We start from the raw sequence: 21,402 nt of genomic DNA, 5'->3' as shown, positions 1-21,402 counted from the left end.
ATAGTCTTCCACTGCAGGTGATTGAGGCCAGCAGCGTGCCTGATTTTAAGGCCAAATGGGATCGACACGTGGGCTCTATTCTCTAGGCAAAGGTAGGGGAGGGTCATTAGGGTGGGCAAACTAGATGGGCTGTGGACCTTATCTGCCGTCTATTTCTATGTTTCTATGTCCTACCCTCTTGTGTCCCTTTTGGTCTGTTTTGCTTTGGATCCAGTGAGTCTTCCCCTCTATCTTCCTGTACGGTATCCTCCGCATATACCGGTTCCCGAACTATCGACTCTCTCTCGGTCGACTGTCGGCTTTCCCCTTCTTCCTAGTTTAAAAGCCTGTAAACTTCTCTCTTGATGTTGCTTGCAAGTAGCCTCATTCCATCTCTGCTGAGGTGGAGTCCGTCCTTCCTGAATAGCTTGCTCTTCCTCCAGAATGTCATCCAGTTGCACACAAATTGGAATCCTTCTTTCTCACACCAGCGCCCTAATCCACGTGTTGACTGCTTGCAGTTCCATCTGTCTCTTCCCGTCTGCCCTAGGTACTGGCAGGATCTCTGAGAATGCTATCCTTTGCGTTCTGGTCTTCAGCAACCTTCCTAGCATCTGGAACTGGTCCTTCAGTCCTTCTCTGTTGTAGTTTCTGTTGCCCACGTTGTTCGTCCCCACATGGATCATTACTGCTGTATTTTCTCCTTCCACACTGCTGATGATCCTGCTGATACGACTCACAATGTCTTCTAACTTGGCTCCCAGTAGGCAGGTCACCAGCTGATCCAGTCTTCCTCCTACTATGTGGCTGTCGACTTATCTGATGATAGAGTTCCCTATGACAATTATTGCCCTCTCTATCTTCTCCTGATTCTCCAGTCGCAGGTCCGTGTCCCTGGTGTATATCCATCTCTCCAGCCGTAGGTCCATGTCCTTCATTCCCATCCATCTCCTCTCATCCTGGCATTCATCTTCTTGTGGGTTCCCTCTGCTGTTTCCAGATATTGCTGCTGTGTCACCCATTTCTTCCTGGTGGCTGTCCGTCTGGTGGTCCACACTCTCTGAAGGTGTATCCCGGCAGTTCCACTGTTGCTGGTATTTTTCCACGGCCTCCCTGTATGCCTCTTCTATGAAGTTCTCCAGGTCCTGGACTTCATTCTGGATGGTGTCCTCCGTCTTAATGTTCTCTGCATCTCTGTCTTCCTCCTCCACTGCTTGAAGTGCCTCCAGCTGCAGTATTCTGCCCTCTAGGAGTCAGACTTGCTTCTTCAGGCTCTCCAGTTTTCCGCATCGAGTGCATATGTAGGACCGCCTCCCAGAGGGGATGTAGTCATACATACGGCAGACGGTGCAGAAAACTGGGTAGCTCAACATTCTGCTTCTGTCTGCCGCTTCCATTGCTGCCCGCTTGCCGTCTGCTGTGGGTATTGTCACACCCCTAGCCTTAGAGCTCGGTTTGTGCCAGGCTGGGGTTTGACTAAAACTTGCCCAGCCATGAGAAGGGCTAATCAATGCGACAAGCCTGAGGTAAAGAATAGGGAAGAAGATATATTCCCCTTTAGATCGCAGGTAGCTGATCTCCAGGGAGTAGAGGAGTGGGAGGAGAATAGCCTTGAACAGCCTCAAAGGGATCTCCCTCCCTCTACAAACTCCCAGCTGAAGGAAATAATGGGCCTTTTTTGTTTAGTAGGTTTCCCTCGGGAGGTCTTGACTGACCAAGGTAGCAATTTCCTCTCCAGAGACATGGAAAGTTTCTGGCAGGGATTTGGTATCCGCCACCTTAAAACATCGGCCTACCATCCCCAAGCCAATGGGATGGTAGAACGTTTCAATCAAACGTTAAAGCAGATGATAAAGAAGGTGGGAATTGAGGAAAAACGGGACTGGGACCTTTTCATCCCTTTGGTACTATTTGCAGCTCGTGAAAAAGTCCAAGATTCCTTAGGGGTAAGCCCCTTTGAAATGTTGTTTGGAAGGGTCCCTAGAGGAATTTTGGATGTAGTCAAAGACCAATGGGGCGCACAGGAAAGAGAGGAGACAAACGTACTCTCATACTTGTCTCAGTTGCGAAGGAGGCTGGAACAGGTGGCGCAACTGGGCAAGCATAACCTAGAGTGGGGTTGGAAAAGACAGAAGAGATATTATGATAGAGGAACCCAGGCACGCCAGTTAAAAGTGGGAGATAGAGTTCTTATATTGGTACCCACTGACCCTCATAAATTCTTGGCGGAATGGAAGGGCCCTGCTACAATAGTAGAAAAGTTGAACCAAGTGGACTATAGGATTAGGGATGAGAAAAATCGAGTCCAAACCTATCATGTCAACTTACTAAAGCCATGGCATGATAGGGAAACTCTAGCCTTAATGGCGGAACAAAACAATGATGATGATTTAGGTCCGCAGAAAGCGGAGATGGGTCAGGTTGAAGGGGTCAACATAGGGGTAGAATTGACCGATGAACAGGCAGGCCAGGTGGATACACTAGTACAGGCCTTCTCGGACATGTTTTCAACGATACCGGGTCGAACGGAGGTGATTACCCACGAAATTGTGACCACTCCGGGGAAGGTAGTCCGGGTCAAACCCTATAGACTTACTGAGGGCAAGAAAGAATTGGTACAGAGCCTGGTTGATGAAATGCTAGCACTAGGGGTGATTGAACCGTCACAAAGCCCCTGGTGCAGCCCTATTGTCAAAGTACCTAAGGCCGATGGTACTCCCAGGTTCTGTATCGATTTTCGCCAACTTAACGAAGTCTCCCAGTTTGACGCCTTCCCCATGCCTCGGGTAGATGAGCTTCTCGACCGACTAGGACAAGCACAATTCCTTTCCACCCTAGATTTAACGAAAGGGTACTGGCAAATTCCTCTTGCTCCAAGTGCCAGACCTAAAACTGCCTTTAGCACACCCCACGGGTTGTACCAGTTCAGACGTATGCCCTTCGGACTTCATGGTGCTGCTTCCAATTGTCAAAGAGGAATCAACGAGGTGTTAAGGGGGCATCATAAGTACGCTGAAGCTTACTTAGATGACATTGTGATTTTCTCCACTGACTGGGCGCAGCACCTGGTGCACGTAAGGGCTGTACTAGAATCCCTTAGGAAGGCAGGGTTCACTATCAATCCCAAGAAGTGTTATCTAGGACAGCACGAGGTCAAGTACCTGGGATATGTAGTGGGGAAAGGGCAGATCCGGCCCATAATAGATAAAGTGCGGTGTGTGAAAGAATATCCCTTGCCGACCTCAAAAAAACAATTGAGAGGATTTTTGGGACTGCTGGGTTATTACCGGCGGTTCATACCGAGCTTTTCTACAAGAGCCGCGATCCTGACCGATATGCTGAGGAAGAACCGACCCGATAAACTTCGGTGGGAGGATGAGGGAAGACAGGCTATAGTGGACCTGAAAGAGGCATTGTGTACCAACCCTGTCCTAGCAGCAATTGATTTCACGAAACCTTTGGTTCTACAAACAGACGCCTCGGGGACGGGGTTGGGGGCAATACTGAGCCAAGAAGTTAAGGGGGTGGAGCACCCTATTCTGTTCCTCAGTCGCAAACTGCATTCCAATGAAAAAAATTATGCGACAGTGGAACTAGAGTGCTTGGCTGCCAAATGGGCGATGCAAACCCTAGAACATTATTTGCAGGAGCAAGAGTTCACCCTGGTCACCGACCACGCGGCACTTAAATGGCTAAACACAATGAGAAATAATAATGCCAGGTTGACGCGGTGGTACTTGGCCCTGCAGACATTCCGATTCCGGGTAGAGCATCGCCCAGGTAAACTTAATAGTAACGTAGATAGTTTATCCAGAATTCAGGAAGATGAGGTAAGCCCTCCTCAGCTTGGGGACGGGCAAAATCCAAGGATGGGGGTATGTCACACCCCTAGCCTTAGAGCTCGGTTTGTGCCAGGCTGGGGTTTGACTAAAACTTGCCCAGCCATGAGAAGGGCTAACCAATGCGACAAGCCTGAGGTAAAGAATAGGGAAGAAGATATATTCCCCTTTAGATCGCAGGTAGCTGATCTCCAGGGAGTAGAGGAGTGGGAGGAGTATAGCCTTGAACAGCCTCAAAGGGATCTCCCTCCCTCTACAAACTCCCAGCTGAAGGAGATAATGAGGAAGCCGAGAAAAACTAAGCAAACTTTGCAGGCAGCTCCTCCCCCTCAGAGAGCAGGGTGTGTTCGCCTGAATACTTTAGAGGCTGCTCTGAAGAGGGGAAAGGCAGTTCGCCCTGGGACAGCCCAGGGAGAGGTCTCTCCTGGCTGTTCTCCTGTAGCCCAAGACATTGAAATGCAGGAGACAGACACTGACCCTGTTGCCAGCCAGCCAGCACAGCCAGAACCTATGAAATATCTGGAAACTCCCGGTCTGCCTGAAGACATCCTGATGGAGGAAAGTTAAGTGGCAGGGCTGGGTAGTTTGGGAGTTATAACATACTCTACCTGACTGTCTATTGCTAAGGAATGGTTCTTTAGGTAAAAAAAAGTTTAAAGTGACTTGTGCTGCCCTGCTTGTGTGCAGCAAAGGAAAAAAAAAAAGGGGAAAAAAAACGTTTTTTTTTGTGTTGTTTGTTGGAACTCTCAGGATCCAACATTGTTAAGCTGGCTTTGTTTTCCACTGTGCTTTTGGGAATCAGGGGAGTAATTGTTGGGGAGAATCCACTGTCAATCCAGGTTGGGTTAGTGGGGCCATTAGTGGCATTCTGTGATACAGAAAAGTAATTGGTGGATTCGCTTACTCCCCTTCCCTCACCAACTCCATTTGAGCTGGTTGAGGGGCAAGCCATTATAACTTAAAGGCTTGTGCACAGAACTGTGAGAAGTGTTAACAGTAGTGTTGAACTTTGGTCTGAATACTAAGACCGCAACACTTTTTGTGTTTTATTTTTCTTACCTGAATCAGCTGCATGTAGCTGAGAGCTGAAAACAGACCCCTTTTGGTCAGTTCTACTTTTGTTTGTATGATTATTTTTCGTTGCTTGGAGGTTGGACTGACTGTATGGTTACTCCCAGCATCATACCACAGAATAAAGTGGTCAACGCATGAATAAGTGAATTGACTCTGTTTTTTTTTCTTTTTGCCTTGTCATTTCATGCCTTATGAGTGAATGTCAGACAGCAGGACTTCCTTCCTTTAAGGGAAGCACGCAGGGATTGCTCTAAGGTGGATGTGGACCGGTCCCCATTGAAACACAGGTACCGGCCCGGTGACAGTATCTTCTGTGTCTGCTGTGACTGTCCTCTGTGCCCGCCTGGTTGTGTGTATTCTGTGCCTGTTGTGTCTGCCTGGTTGAATGTCCTCTGTGTCTGCTGTGGTTTCCTCCTGCTCTTCCTTAGTGGTGGCTCGTCCCTTCTCAAGGCCCTTCGCAAAGGCGCTCACCTTCGATGCGTGCCGAACATCTGAGCGCCATTGGACCCTCCCCTTTTAAGGGGGAGCTTCGATGGACACGGTACTACTCGAAAGGGTCCAGTGAAGAGCGACTAAAATGATTAAGGGGTTAGAGGAGTTGCCGTACAGTGAGAGATTAGGGAAACTGGGCCTATTCTCCCTTAAAAAGAGGAGACTGAGAGGGGACATGATCAAAACATTCAAGTTAATGAAGGGAATGGACTTAGTAGATAAAGACAGGTTGTTCACTGTTCACTCTCTCCAAGGTAGAGAGAACGAGAGGGCACTCTCTGAAGTTAAAAAGGGGATAGATTCCATACAAATATAAGGAAGTTCTTCTTCACCCAGAGAGTGGTAGAGAACTGGAATGCTCTTCCGGAGTCTGTTATAAGGGAAAATTCCCTCCATGGATTCAAAACAAAGTTGGACAAGTTCCTGCTGAACCAGAACGAATGCATGTAGGGCTGGTCTCGGTTAGGGCACAGGTCTTTGACCTGGGGGCTGCCGCATGAGCAGACTGCTGGGCGCGATGGACCACTGGTCTGACCCAGCAGCAGCAATTCTTATGTTCTTAAGTACCTCCACATTATCTATGCAAACTTATAAAAACCTTATATTTTCATCTACAAACACCCTATAGTGTCCACAAATCAACACTAAGGGCCCATTTTATGAAGCCGCTTTAGCGGTTTAAGGTGCGTAATAGCGCACGCTAATTTGCCGGCCACGCTAGCCGCTACCGCCTCCTCTTGAGTAGGCAGTAGTTTTTCGGCTAGCGCAGGGGTTAGCACGCAATAAAAAGTTGCATGTGATAAAGCCGCTAACGCAGCTTCGTAAAAGGAGTCCTAAAAGTGATAATAATGATGATAATAATGATAACCTCCTCATTTATGTGTGGGTGATCTTATCTAATGCAAAATTTCCATAAACTTTTCTTAGTGAGGTACAATCAAACAGAAAGACTAATGCTAAACTAAACTTTCATAAATCAGTAAGAACTCCGTCTATAAAAATAACTACCTCAGTTTAAAATACTTAATAATACTAATAATAATTTTATTTTGTATACCGCCATACCCAGAGAGTTCTAGGCGGTTAACAGCAATTAATTAAAGATTACAGACAATGAAAAACATTGGAATTAGCATAGTTTGGAGTGTACAGGTCATTGGATTTGACAGGAATATACAAGAGTGTACAATTAGGAAAGTAAAAATTTATTTACAGGAAAAACCGGTCGTTGAAGTTAAATTGGTTTGGTGGATACAATAAGAGGGGAAGGTGGATGTTCACATGGATTGAGGGGAGTTGCAGAGGTGAGAGGGTGAGTTAGGGGTTCTGTTCGTGGAATAAGTGAGTTTTGAGTTTTTTTCTGAAGTCAAGGTAGGAGGGGGCGTCAAGTACAATTTGGGCAAGCCATGAGTTTAGTTTGGCTGCCTGGAAGGAGAAGGTTTTGTCGAGGAACTTTTGAGGTGACATAATTTTAGGGGGGGGGGGAAGGCAAACAGATGAATTCTGCGAGAGTTCTTATTGTTGTGATTTAGCTTGAAGTGAGGGTTGAGGTAGCTTGGAGATAGACCAAATACAGTTTTGTAGCAGAGGCATGCGAACTTGAATAGGACTCTGAATTTAAATGGCAGCCAGTGCAGTTTATGGTAGAAAGGGGTGATGTGTTCCCGTTTGTTTAAGCCAAATATAAGGCGGACGGCGGTGTTCTGAATCAGTTTTAGTCTCCTGGTGGTTTTCTTCGTGGAGCCTAGATAAATGATGTTGCAATAATCCAGGATGCTGAGAATGGAGGATTGTACTAATAGGCGGAATGAGTTGTCATTGAAGTATTTTTTTAAGATGCGGAGTTTCCAGAGCACCGAGAAGCTTTTCCTAATGGTAAGATCAGTGTGTTTCTCAAGGGATAGATGTTTGTCTAAGGTGACTCCCAGTATTTTTAGGGTTTGTTCTAGGGGGAAGTCTGATCCATTCACTTGAATTGAGGTATCTTTGATTTTGTCATTGGGGGTGGCCAGGAAGAATTTGGTTTTGTCAGAGTTTAGTTTTAATCTATAGGATAGCATCCAGAGTTCTATCTGCCTGAGTAAGTTTGATAGCGAGTTGAGCAGCTCTAGAGTGAAACTGGTTAGTGGGATGATTGCTGTGATGTCATCTGCGTAAATGAAGAATTTGAGCTTGAAGCTGTGCAGGAGGTTTCCCAGGGAGACAAAATAGACGTTGAACAGGGTGGGGGATAGGGGTAAGCCCTGGGGAACCCCACAGGAATTGGTCCAGCTGTGGGAGGAAGAGTCGTTCTTGATCACCCTGTAAGATCTATTTCTAAGGAACCCATAGAACCAGTTGAGAACCTGGCCGGAGATGCCTATGTGTGCAAGGCAGTCTAGGAGAATAGTGTGGTCGACTAGGTCGAAAGCACTGCTTAGGTCAAGTTGCAAGATCAGGGCGCTGGAACCCTGGCTGAAGAGTGAGTTCAGGTGGTCAAGTAGAGAAGCTATGATGGTTTCAGTGCTATGGCCAGAGCGAAATCCCGATTGGTTGCCGTGTAAGATGTCAAATTTGTCCAGATACGTGGTGAGTTCTGCATTTACCGCCTCTTCTGTTATTTTGGTGACTAAGGGGATGCTGGCGATAGGTCTGTAATTAGATGGGATGTTGGGAGGTTCTTTTGAGTTTTTTATGATTGGAATTATCAGGATGTGGCCTTGCTCTGCTGGGAAATTTCCTGCGGATAGTAAAGCGTTGACCCATGTCAACATGTTGGCTTTGAAGTGGATAGGGGCAGTTTTCATGACATTTGGGGGGCCAGTGTCCAGTTTGCAGTAGGAGTTATTATATTTGTTGTAGTGTTTGTTAAAGGATTGCCAGTCTATGGTTTTGAAATGTTCCAACTTAGGTCGGTTCTGGACCCTAGGTCAGAGTTGGATATGTTTGTGTCATGGAGGATTGGAAAGTGCCCGTGGGGATTGGCAGGGGCAGTTATTGATGATCTTAATTTTTGTATCTTGGAATTGAAGAAGTCTGCTAGGGTGATAGCTGTTAAAGTGGGTTCCTCCTGGGTGTCAGTGAGTGTCTCGAGGTTGTAGAGGTCATTGACCAGATTGAAAAGGTTTCTACTGTTAGTTGTAGCGTTTCCTATTTTTTGGGCGTAGAAATTTTTCCGTTTTTCCTTGGTGAGGTTTTTGTAGATTTTTACTTTTAATCTCCACATAACCCTGTGTTCCTGTGTACCAGATTTAGTCCATAATCTTTCTGACTTTCTTAGGTCCCTCTTTAGCAGTAGTAGCTCAGAATCAAACCATCCCTCTAGATTTGTGGCTCTAATTCTGCGGGTTTTTAAGGGGGCAATTTTGTTTAGAATGTTAGTGCTGTCTTCAGTCCAGGATGGCATGAATTGATCTGATTCTGCGTTCTGTTTTGTGATATTCTCATAGTGGGACCAGAATTATGTCGGGTCGATCTTCCCTCTGGAAGTGTGAGTTTTATTATTTCTTGTTTTACTGTTTTTGTTAGTTTTTTGCTGGCAGTCAATAGTGAAGTTACAAAGTCTATGGTCAGACCATAGGGAGTCTGACCAGTTATCTTCTTTCCAGTAGAATTTGGGGTTGGTTTTTTTTGGGAGGAGAAAGTCACCAGGTCTAACTGATGACCTTTTTGATGGGTTTTGGTTGGGGGTGGTTTGAAGTAGCCTAATTGGGAGATAAGTAACCAGAAATCTCATATTTCTGGTTGGTCTGATTGCTCTAGGTGAATGTTGATATCTCCACATAGTAAGTTGTATGGGCTTGCTAATGAGTTGGTTATTAAAAATTCCGCGAAGTCCTCCTTGGCTAGGTTCCATTTTTTTGGTGGGACATAAAACAGAATAGTTGTTAGCGAGGCTGTTAGGGATTTTGAAGTGAGCGATATTGATAATATCTCTAAATTGGGCGACGATTCGGAGTTACGAACTTGGCAAGCCTATTTCCATATGACTCTGTTAGGACTTAAACATTTTTTAAAACATATCCTACTGCTTACCTAATACTTATACAAACTAGCTTCAATCTCCGGTGTATGTGCATTTAGGTTAATTAGAGTCGTGGCCGAAGAACGGGCGGTATGACTTCTAAATGAGAAAATGTATGAATAAGAAGGTATATAAAAAGCACTCATTAAAACAATACGTGAATTCTGAATAAACCTATGCTTACGTTTCAAACTTGCACTACATACCTGACATTGGTGGCATAACAAGGATAAACATTTTCCACACCGCTTTCTTTTGTGGACTGTTTTTAAGCTGGCTTATGACGGAACGTGGAAATACCACGCCCAAACGTCAACATAATCGCATCACTGCGTAAGAATCATAAAACTTAAAACCAACCCCAGCATGTTGATGTGTGCTTTGACAGGGTTCCTTGCAATTCAATGGGGTAAATAGAAAGAGGGCGGAGCCTACCTTCCAAATGTGTGCAGATTTCACTAAACGTAACATATCAAAGTATATATACAAATTTCACCGGAATCATAAACCTGACTTTATTCAATTCTCCATTACCTCTCAATTAATAAATAATGTGGAGGAATCCATGTTACATTTAGGAACATAATTATAAATAGTTTGAGTAGACATGAGTTTAATATAAAGTAATGGAGAGTTGATTATGTTGTATTTATTTATAAGAGTCAGCTTATGTTTATTATCCCCGAGGAAGACCCGCTGAGGGTTGAAACGCCCAAAAAAGGAAAGGGCATCGGGAGTCGTTAAAACATCAGCGTTGATGGTGGCAGGATTCACCGAATCTTAAGATAGTGTTGCCTTTCAACTTGAATCAGAAGTTTCTTCATATGATTCATAATGTTTTTTAAAGAAAATATTTATAGATGTCATAAAAATCTTTTAGAAAACTTAAAAATAAATTAACCGATTATAAGTAAAGAAATAAAGATTCAATAGGTGGTGGACATAAATGATTATAATAATATACAAGACAGGAACTTGGAATGATATATATCATAAGAGGTTCCAAAGACTGATGTCTGTATAATTTATGATATGTCCACCACAAGTTTAATTACTCAGAGTGGAAATAAAAAACACAATTGAGACACACAAAACAATGAATATTAGGAATTAATAAATAAACAGTTTATTTTTTATTATAACATTTGAATTAGTTTCAAAAATTCATCATTACAATTTGTTCTTTTTGACCATCTTAATAATTCCCTTTTTTTACTATAAACATTTTGATACGTGGGGTTGATGCTTTAAGGATTTATTCTGTAATATTGACCACTGCTGGAAACAGGATACTGGACTTGATGGATTTTCAGTCTGTCCCAGTATAGCAATTTTTATGTTCTTATTTTCAGTCTCACAACATGCAATGCATTAGAATTAAGTATTGAGAAGCTAATTTTTGGCGCTCCTGTAGAATAGGGCGGACACTGTTCTCTATAGAGTGGGAATTCTGAGTATCATTTTGTAGCATACCCTTCCTTCTCCCCTGCAGTCCTTTCTCTTGGCCTCTGGGATGTGAACTGCAACAAGAATCAAACCCCTCTATTGCTTGTGATCTCATGAAAGGATTCACAGTTACGGTGGGGAAGGCACTGCAAATCATAAATGTTGCAGGTTTCTTAGCTAGATTGTTTTATCCAATATATCTTGGTCTGCAGGAGGTTTATCTGATTGGAAGGGAATTCGGTATTGTCTTTTTACTCCTTTAAGGTTTGTTGAGCGTAAAAGCTATGTGGGAACTGTTCAAAAGAAATGGTTCATAATTGTTTATACAAAATTAAAATAATTTTGCTAATAGTGTAAATTTCAATTTAAGAAGTTAAAAACCTATGAACCCCTTTTATCAAGCCGTGGTAGAGTGTTTTAGCACAGGCTGGTGAGGTAAATGCAACGATGCTCATCCTTTTCATATGAGCATTATAGAAGATATGTAGACACCATGGGCGTCACCAGCTGCTATTAATAATTAAAACTGGAAAATAAAAGCATGCAAGGTGAGACAATGAGATTAACTTTGAAATTATTTGTGGTAAATGAGACGGGTGAATTGTGGAACTGTTTGTAAAAGGTGAGAGGCTAGAGAAACTGGGCCTCTTCTCCCTTGAAAAGAGGAGACTGAGAGGGGACATGATCGAAACATTCAAGATAATGAAGGGAATAAACTTAGTAGATAAAGACAGGTTGTTCACCCCTTCCAAGGTAGAGAGAACAAGAAGGCACTCTTTAAAGTTGAAAGGGGATAGATTCCATACAAATGTATGGAAGTTTTTCTTCACCCAGAGAGTGGTAGAAATCTGGATTGCTCTTCTGGAAGCTGTTGTAGGGAAAAGCACCCTCCAGGGATTCAAGACAAAGTTAGACAAGTTCCTGGTGAATCAGAACATACGCAGGTAGGGATAGACTCAATTAAGGCACTGGTCTTTGACCTAAGGGCCGCCGTGGGAATGGACTGCTGGGCATGATGGACCACTGGTCTGACTCAGCAGCGACAATTCTTATGTTCTTATGTAATTTTAAATTGGCTATGATAGAATCAAACTGAATGAAAATATTAAAGTTTTATAAGCTGGAATTCTCAGAAAAGAAAAAATATCCCAGAGTTAGAGAGGAAAATAACATGCTGACATGCAAAGATAAAACAAAGGGGACAGGGATTAATTTGTGTTTGGTATATGGAGTGATTGCGATGGTAAGATCTCATTGTAGGGTAGCAGAAAAACAGGAAGCAAGCTTTAGAGAAAGAACAAAAAAAGGAAGTCTGCTTTCCATATATTAGGATGCACATCACGTTTAAGGAAGGTTAGGTAAAGGCTACAAGAAAAAAAAAAAAAATACTGCCACCTGCTGGGTTTAAAAATTGGGCTTAGCATTGGCAAATTTAGGATTTAAAAGTAAAGTGACGTGATGTATTCCTGGGAAGAAAGTCATGTGATCAACTGTGCCATTGTATTCTAAAGCAGTGTTCTTCAACCACTGATCCATGGACCAGTGCCGGTCCACAGGGCCAGCATGTGCATCAGTCCCAAAACAGTGTTCTTCAACCGCTGGTCTACAGTGCGATCGATACGGTGTTATCTTCGAGCCAGCTCCCTTTTCCTCACTGATTCAGTGCACAAAGCCACGGGCAGTGGCTCCTATGCACGTCCTGTACCTGAACCAGAAGCCTTCTCTCTGACGTTGCAACATTAGAGGGAAGGTTTCCAGATGAGGCACGGGACGTGCAAGGAGCTGCTGCCCACAGCTTTGTGCACTGCATCAGTGAGGAAGAGGGAGCCGGCCTGAAGATAATTCCGGGGGCGGCATAAAATGGCCAGGCAGGAGCAGGCCAGAAGGTATGGCACAGCATGGAGTAAGAGGGACAACAAAGGTAGGGGGGCATGATTTTATTTTTGAATTTAGTGATTGAATTATGTCAATTTTGAGACTTTACATCTGCTGTCAGTGTGCTTTGTGTAGTTTAATTTTGTGGTTAACCATTATGTGTTGTTAATAAGATTATATTGTATATCTGTGAAAAATGAATGGAAAAAATAGTGTTACAATTAGTACTATTCTGGGGGCAGGGTCTGGGGTGGAGATTGGGTAGAGATGGGCGGGGTTTGACCCACGACTTAGCCCAGTGTTCTTCAACCGCCGGTCCACGGACTGATGCCGGTCCACAGAATAATTATTTTATTTCTGCCAGTCTATAGGTGTAAAAAGGTTGAAAAACACTGTTCTAAAGTATGGTAATTATTACAAATGATGTCACATATGGTATATCTTTCTTTGACTTGGATTTCTCCTTTGGAGAGCAAAGAAAATTTGATAATGTGTATGGCTCTCCCCAGACATGAAAAGCATTAATAAACATGAATTTGATTATTACATGGCTTTTTTTGTCTGTTGATTTGAATTCATAGAACAGAATCCCTTGCCCAGTCATATTGGGAGAGGAAGCCCATTCTTGTAATTCTTTTGGCCCCGCTGTTCAAGTCTCCCAGCCTGGTTTGAACAGCGTTGGAGCATTTACCTTGCTGGCCCGCGCTAAAATGCTCTACCGCAGCTTGCTAAAAGGGAGCCTTTATGTCTTAACTAGATAAAGGTTTGTGGGGTGGCTAATTAACTCATTATCTAGATTCTGCATTTGTTTAATATTTGACAAGCATTCTTTTTTATGATTATTTCAACCACAGTTCCAGATACATGAAAATGCATATTCAAACTGTCCTGCATGGAAACCTGCATAGAGCTCGTACAGCCGGAATGCAAAATCCTATTGCTCTGCCATTCATAAGTGTGGGACATTAAAGTATCTTAAACTTGATTCTTTTCCAACTCAGCAATTCACTTGTTTTTCTCACATAATAATAATAATAATAATTTTATTCTTATATATTGCCGTACTGAAAAAGTTCTAGGCGGTTCACAACAACGTGAGCTAATACATGGGATACAGATAAAATACAAATTAGAATAATGGACTTAAAATGCATGTTAGCTAATAAGACTGTGACTGTAATTACCTCTATAATAAATTTCTTTTATGCCATTTTCCCTATATGTCACAAGCTAAGGAATGTTGTGATGGAATAATTGCAAGTACTAATTACTTGGGGGTCTTCCTTTAGCTAAACTGCAGTAAGTACTAGCGCATGCATATCTCAACCAAAAGTGATTATCATGGGTGGTCCTGTGGTATATCTGCGATTAGCATACACAAAGCATACCCTACAAAATATTTGTATTTTTATGGCAGACGGTGTGTTTTGGGGGGCAGAAAGTGGGAGTATCAGAACTGATTAGTTAGCTCACCATGCGCTAACAGCCAAATTCTGCACACATTGCACTGAAGTTAGGTGGCTCTGCCTAAATGAGCAATCAGGGGACACATTTTAAAAAAAAATATTTAGGCACCAGTCTCATACGGAGGAGGCACATGGGGATGCCTATGGATGCCTAAGGCTGGCGGGGGCGTGGTTTGTGCCAGAAATGGTCTTAAGTGTCCCTATGCACTTCTGTAGGCATGAGACCAGCACCTTAAATGTCGGCCTTTAAAGTGCTGGCCTACATTTAAGGCACCTGTTTTACAAAACAGCTGCAATTCTACAAATGGCGCTGGTGCACGATTGACCCGTGATCATCGAATATTTCTAAGGCAGCTGCCGATACTGGCGATGCTTATAAAATCCGGCCCTACCTGATTAGTGTGTGATTAGCATGTGAGCTCTCACTACCTACAAAATAGGTGTCAGTAAGGGTTCACATGCTAATTTGTTTAAATGGCTGTGTGCTAATGGTAACATTAGCGCATGTCTTCCAAGAACAATTGGCTATTTTTGCTACATTTTTGCAACATTAGTTTGTGGCCATTAATTTTTATTTATTTTTTTTTTAAAAAGGGAAATTGGCTATTTTCCTGCTGTAGTAGAAAGTGCCTTTAGTGTGTGGGACAAGGTTGTGCTAAGTCCACTTTTTTTTGCACCTTTATAAAAGGACCACTTGATTTGTTTTTAATGCTAAATAGTTCTTAATTGCATTGATTAAGTCTATCATTTTTACATTCTAAATAGAGCTTTGGTTGTAGATTATAAAACTGATTGTCCAAAATCTCTAATCTTGTGATCTAATAAATCTATGCTCAAACTTTAATTTTTGTATTGTGATCTTTTCCTAAACTGAAGTCAAAGTTTAGTCTTGCTTTCCATTTTTAGAGGCCCTTTTTAGTAAACTGAAGTAGTTTTACCACTTACCATGTATGTAACGCAAAGCCTGTGAGGTACATTCTGGGAATATGCCCCGACTCTGCCCTATATTTATCGAATAGAGTACACACTTAGGGCTGGATTCTGCAAAAGGTGCCATTATTGGGTGGTGCCTCCAAACACAGTGCCGTTCGCATGTCAATCATCCAACAGCGCCATTTGCAGAATTGCGCCTACATCAAATGTAGACTAGTATTTTAAAGGCCTACATTTCCCGCACCTACCTTTGGTGAGAATCACGTCTAAGGAAGCGTCTAACAGCATCTAATGGCACTTCTGGTGTTATCCACACCTACAGTGGCTGTAGGGGTCATTAGGTGCCGCCTTAGATGGGACAACGGCACCATTTTTTAAGGCATCTACAGGTGCCTTCATTTAATTTTTAATGATGTTTTAATCAGTTTTTAATTGGCACAGTAATTGACTGTGCAGATTGAACCAATTAAAACAATTTAGTTAGGTGGCAGTAGAACACCTACAGCCGCCTAACTAATGGCACTATTTATAGAATTTGCTCCTAAATGCACAAACACTGTGTTATCTGCCTGGGCCAATAGTGAGAGGGTATGAATATAGGCAGGTACTGTGTGGCTGTGTTCTCAGTCCCTCCTGCTCCTCCACCGGCCACTGTCTGCACAATGTTGGCCTTAGGCCTCTCCCCGGTGCATCATGTGATGCACAGGAGGGGCCTAAGGCCCTGTGGGCTCAAGTGCCTTGGGCTCCTCCCATGGGGGATTTTTTTTATCTTTTGTTTTTGGTTTTTTTTTTTTTGGATCAATATGTTTATTAGTTTACAAAAAGAAACAAAGCACTCAGTGATACATGGTGGTCAGCTGAATACATGAATACCAACAATCTCCCAAACTTCACCAAATACCTGAGCTCCCACCCTCCACCCTCCCCATCCCATACCCCATGCAACAGAAAACACAAAAACAGTAAATTAGAAACATTCTCCATTCCAGGATCCAGTACAGTTTGAGAAATCATACATTAAGCAGATGACTACGAGCTCTAGGGGTCAAAGTGAGCCAAAAGGGTTCCCAACAAAGACTAAAAGCACGTCCTAGTTTTGTGTCCAAGGAAGAAAATTGTAAACGTTCCATAGAAGCCTGCTGCAACATTAAGGTACGCCAATGAGAGAGTGTGGGAGAGTCCGAGGAAATCCAACAGCGCAGAATCACTTTTTTCCCCAACAGCACCGAGCGAGCCAAAAAGCTCCGGAATCCCCTCGGAGAAGGGAGCGGTAAATGGTCCAATGTGAACAACATAACAGGACTGAGGATAAAATTGTATTTCCACATAGTCTGGATATGTCGACGGATCTGCTGCCAAAAGGTTTGCACCTTCATACAAGACCAAAACTGATGTCCAAGAGTGGAAGGAGAGTAGAAACATTTGAGACATTGATCAGAAGCACACATCTTCGCCCGGAACAGGTATGAAGGGTACCTATAAAGACGAAGCAAGAATTTGTAGTTCATTTCAATCAATGTCACGCTGGGTGTCAAATGGGCCGTTTTAGGGATCCCTCTCTTAATCATTTGCGCTGTAACTTCACAGGCAAGGTCCAAAGAGCAGCATACATCTCGTAAGGAAGCTCACCCATACATTCTTGAAGATGACGGTGATGGAATCTCCAAGGAATCAGTACCTGAGCAGACAAACTCAAAGCCTCAGAAATGGATTCCATCCGCTGATCAGTAAGAGAGTCCTGTGGTAATGAGCGAACATAAGAGGATAACTGAATGTAAGAAAGCCAGTCTTTCACCTTCTAACCATGATCCCTTTTTAGTTCATCAAACGATTTCAAAGACCCATTAGAATGTACCAATTGAAAAATATAGAGGTTAGCATTGTCATTCCACACACTGGATGATATAGATGCCAGTCCAGATGTAAAATTCCCATTACCCCTCAATGGTAAATAAGGAGTCACTTGAGGCGGTATTTGGAGTTGCTGACACAAAAGTTTCCAGATGCGTCTCAGGGGCCGCAAGAAGAGGTCCCGCGGAAGAGGTCTTCGGAGGCAAATGTTGTACATGCAGCAGATAACTAAAATGAAAGGGAGCACAAAGTGAAAGTTCCTGTCGGGAAGCTGAGAAGTGACTAGTCCCAAGGAAACAGTCATTTAAATGTCTCATCTGACACGCCTGGGATAACAATCGAAAGCTGCACAATCCCAAACTGCCTAAGTCCCTAGGACGTGTCAGATGAGTTAAAGACAAACGTACTCTCTTGCCATTCCACAAGTATTTTTGTAAACACTTTCCAATAAGTTTATCATGTTTAGCAGATAACAAAACAGGTAGCATTTGAAACACATAAAGCCACTGAGGCATCAATACCATATCATACAATGCTATTTTTCCCATTAATGTTAAGGGATACACCCTCCAGTTCTCCAGTTTTTGTAGCATAGAACAAACAAAAGGGTCTATGTTTAAAGCATATAGGGCGGAAAGGTCAGGGGAGATAGTAATACCCAAGTATGTAAGAGTTCCCGGAGCCCATGCAAGAGGGAACGTGCCCTGCCACTGAATCTGAACTTCTGGAGATAAGGGCAATACCATAGACTTTTGCTTGTTCAATACCAGGCCCGAGTACATAATAAACTCATCTAGCAAGTCCAACGCTCTGGGAAGAGATACCTCTGGATCCCCCAGGGTCAGCAATAGGTCATCTGCATATGCCAAGACCCGCAGTTGCGAATCTCCCTCCAGCAACCCCTGCAAGGCATCATCCCACAAAAGCGTTCGAAGGAAAGGGTCCAAGTACAAAATGAATAAAAGAGGGGATAGCAGACTGCCCTGTCTGGTGCCCCGGACTATCCGAAACTCAGATGAGCGCGCGCTGTTCACTAAAATACAAGCTGTTGGGTCTGTATAAAGCAAGTGAACCGTCTCTAAAAACCACCCCTCAAACCCCATATAGGAGAGCACCTGAAAAAGGTAAACCCAGTTCACCTGGTCGAAGGCCTTAGCTGCATCTAAGCCGACCAAAACTCCCCTGAGACCAGCATCCTTCGATCTCTGCAGTGTGTGACACACTTATCTCTTGCTCTACCCAGCAGAGGGATTAGGTGTGTTGAGTTCTGGCCTGTCAGGCGTGGCTTCCTCAGATAGGAGGAAGGCTTTCCAGGTTACCACAGACCTAGGCTCCAGCCTAGTCTGCCAGGCCACACTGAGAATAGTTTGTAAAAGAGGAGACAACACAAGTAAGTCTATTCAAAAGAATGTTCTTGGACTTTATTAAACCTGGGGGTCTGAATACCATCAGCCACCCGCATGGAGTGAGTCCTCTTCACCAGGGTTTAAAGTAAAAGAAATACCATGAAAATAAACTTTCAAAACTTTGCCAATATATTGTGGAAACAGGCAGAGTCATTGTAGTTATAAACTTGGCACTGGATTCCACAAACGTTTCAGCTCACCTAGCTGAGACATGTTATGCTTTGCAGAGCAGGCTTCAAAACTCATTAATATCATCTGGGCTTCCTAGCCTACGGAACACAGCAGGGCATTAGATAAGCTGTAAACTTTACTTAGGCTTTCACACGGAGCTTTCACACAAGCATAGATAAAGTTCATTGAATAAACACTGCCCTCCGGGCCATCCCACAGTGAAAGGGAGAGATTCCCCTGCACTCTCTAATCAAGGCTAGCTGGTCTCAGGTTACAGAGCCAGCATGTAATCACAACCTTGCTTTATTCCTTTGGGAACTAACCTCCATGTCAGTAGGGAAATAGCCAGCTTCCAGCAGTGGTTCAGAGACATCCATCGCCTCTCCCTGCTCAGCAGCAACTGGGGTTAAGCTGAGGCAGTCCTCGGTCATCTCTACATCCTCACTGCTGTGGGTTGGAGGAGAGAGACTTCTCCCCTCATCTGCATCTAGGCATTGCTGCTTCTCCTGCCGCTGCCTGAGCTCATTAGCTCTAGCTCCGTCCCTGCTCTCCTTACTGTGATCCCATGCTCTGCTTTTATGTGAGTTAAAGCCCCACCCCTCTCTCCTAGGAACAGCTGTGTTGGGCAGGAAATCCCTAGGGAAATAATTCAGGTTTCTCCTAGGCTGGTAATGAGCATACCTTCCAGCATGGGGACTCCACTTCTCAACAAAAGTCCTCCCAGGCTTTCTGGAGTATCTGTACTGAGACGGCGCTCTCTGCTGGATATTCCTATGCTCCTGTCTCTCCTGCTCTACCTCACTGTCAGCCATTTCCAAACCTTTACTTTTAACCTGGTCAGCCCTTCTGACCAGGGACCATGTTCTACTTTTACCCCTTAAAGGGACGAAGCTGGCCACAGGTTTGTCACAATCCCCCCACTTAAAGGATGACTATCCTGCAGACTTTGAGGGTGTCCTGTGTTCTCTGGAATTCTGGAAAGAATGTCTACGTTGGTATTAAGTTTTTCTGGAGGTGTACCACATGATACCTGAATGATTGTAAAGCTAAATACCAGCGTGTCAGACCCGTGTTATTATTACGCATAGTATTTAGCCATTTTAAGGCAGCATGGTCTGTGACTAGGGTAAATTCCTTTTCCTGCAAATAGTGTTCTAATGTCTGTACAGCCCACTTGACTGCCAGACATTCCTGTTCCACTGTGGCATAATTCCTTTCATTAGGGTGGAGCTCCCGACTAAGGAACAGGACAAGGTGTTCAACCCCTTCACTCTCCTGACTAAGGATAGCCCCTAACCCTTTGCCAGAGGCATCTGTTTGTAGGATGAGAGGCTTGTTGAAATCTAGAGCCTTCAGGACAGGCCGTTCACACAGGCTTTCCTTCAATCCTCCGAAAGCCTATATGCTATATGATTCCCACTGTAGGGTATCTGGACTCCCTTTCTTTAACATATCTGTCAGTGGGGCTGCTTTTGAGGAGAAATGCTGAATAAATCTCCTATAGTAGCCTATTAGACCTAGAAAGGCCATAAGCTGTTTTTTGGTACATGGCCGAGGGTAGTCTCGAATGCACTGGACCTTGTCCACCAAGGGCCTAACCTGCCCCCTTCCTACAATGTAGCCCAAATATTTAACCTCTCTTTGGCCTACAAAACATTTTTGGGGGTTGACCGTGAGGCCTGCCTCCCTCAGTGACCTCAGAACTGCTGCTACCTGTCCCAGATGTTCCTCCCACGATGCCGAATGTATGACAATGTCATCGATATATGCGTCAGCATAATCATAGTGGTCCCTTAATACTTCCTGGACCGCCCATTGACAAAAAGACACCGCCCCACGTAAGCCAAAGGGCAAAGGAACAAACCTTGGGGTGTACTAAAGGCTGTCTTAGGCTTAACCTCCTTAGTCAGAGGTATTTGCCAATAACCCTTTGCCAGTTCTAATGTTGTGAGGAACTGGGCTTGCCCTAACCGGTCGAGCTGCTAATCCACTCGTGGCGTCGGGAACGCATCAAATTGTGAAATTTTGTTCAACTGTCTAAAATCAATACAAAATCATGGGGTCCCGTTAGCCTTCGGGGCAATAACTATCGGGCTGCTCTAGGGGCTTTGGGATGGTTCTATCACCCCAAGGGTCAACATTTCCTGCACCAATTCATTCACTAAGATCCTTTTCCCTTCAGCCAGTCTATAGGGACGAACCCGGACAACCTTTCCTGGGGTAGTGACAATATCATGAGCCACTATCCTAGTCTTTCCTGGCATTGTAGAAAACGCATCCTTAAAGTGATAAATCATATCTTGAACCTGATGTGCTTGTGTCTCGGTTAGTCCCGTCCCTTTGTTCACCTTCTCTTCGGCAACCATATCAGCTATCTGGGGACCCAAGTCCTCATCCTTACATTGCTGGGCCACCAAGGTCAACAATTCCCTATCTTTCCAGGGCTTCAGGAGATTAATATGGTATGTCTGTACCCTGTTCTTATGGTCTTTTACCTGGTAGTCTACCTAGCCCACTCTTTCTATTATAGTGGCTGGGTCCTTCCATTGAGCTAAAAATTTGTGAGAGTCCGAGGGGACCAGTACCAACACCTGATCTCCCACTCGCAACTGGCGGGTCTTCGTCCCCCTATCATAGTAGGTTTTTTGATGACATTGACTCCACTCCAGGTGATCCCTACCTACCTTCATTGCCCGGTTCAGCCCCTGTCTCGATCGGGCTAAGTATGTAATTATACTGCTCCCTGATTCTGCGGGAAAATCCCATTTTTCTCTGAGCATATCTAACATGCCCCTAGGTGGTCGTCCGAACAACATTTCATGAGGACTTACTCCCAAAGAGTCTTGCACCTTTTTTCTAGCTGCAAA

The 21,402-nt window shown here is 43.9% G+C and overlaps 1 protein-coding gene across 1 annotated transcript in view; it reads left to right on the top strand.

Annotated features, from left to right (window-relative positions):
* The window catches only part of LOC117357615 (cysteine-rich venom protein ablomin-like), a 121,315-nt gene extending 106,297 nt beyond the window's left edge, over positions 1-15,018 (top strand). The window contains exon 8 of the mRNA XM_033938453.1: positions 13,563-15,018. Within this exon, the coding sequence (XP_033794344.1) occupies positions 13,563-13,576 (14 nt within the window). The 3' untranslated portion in view covers positions 13,577-15,018. The remainder of the gene's footprint in view (positions 1-13,562) is intronic.
* Positions 15,019-21,402: the final 6,384 nt, after the last annotated feature.

The sequence above is a fragment of the Geotrypetes seraphini genome, chromosome 3 (assembly GCF_902459505.1).
Source record: "Geotrypetes seraphini chromosome 3, aGeoSer1.1, whole genome shotgun sequence".
In the NCBI taxonomy this organism is placed as follows: Eukaryota; Metazoa; Chordata; class Amphibia; order Gymnophiona; family Dermophiidae; genus Geotrypetes; species Geotrypetes seraphini.
This window is presented reverse-complemented; position numbering and strand designations above follow the sequence as displayed.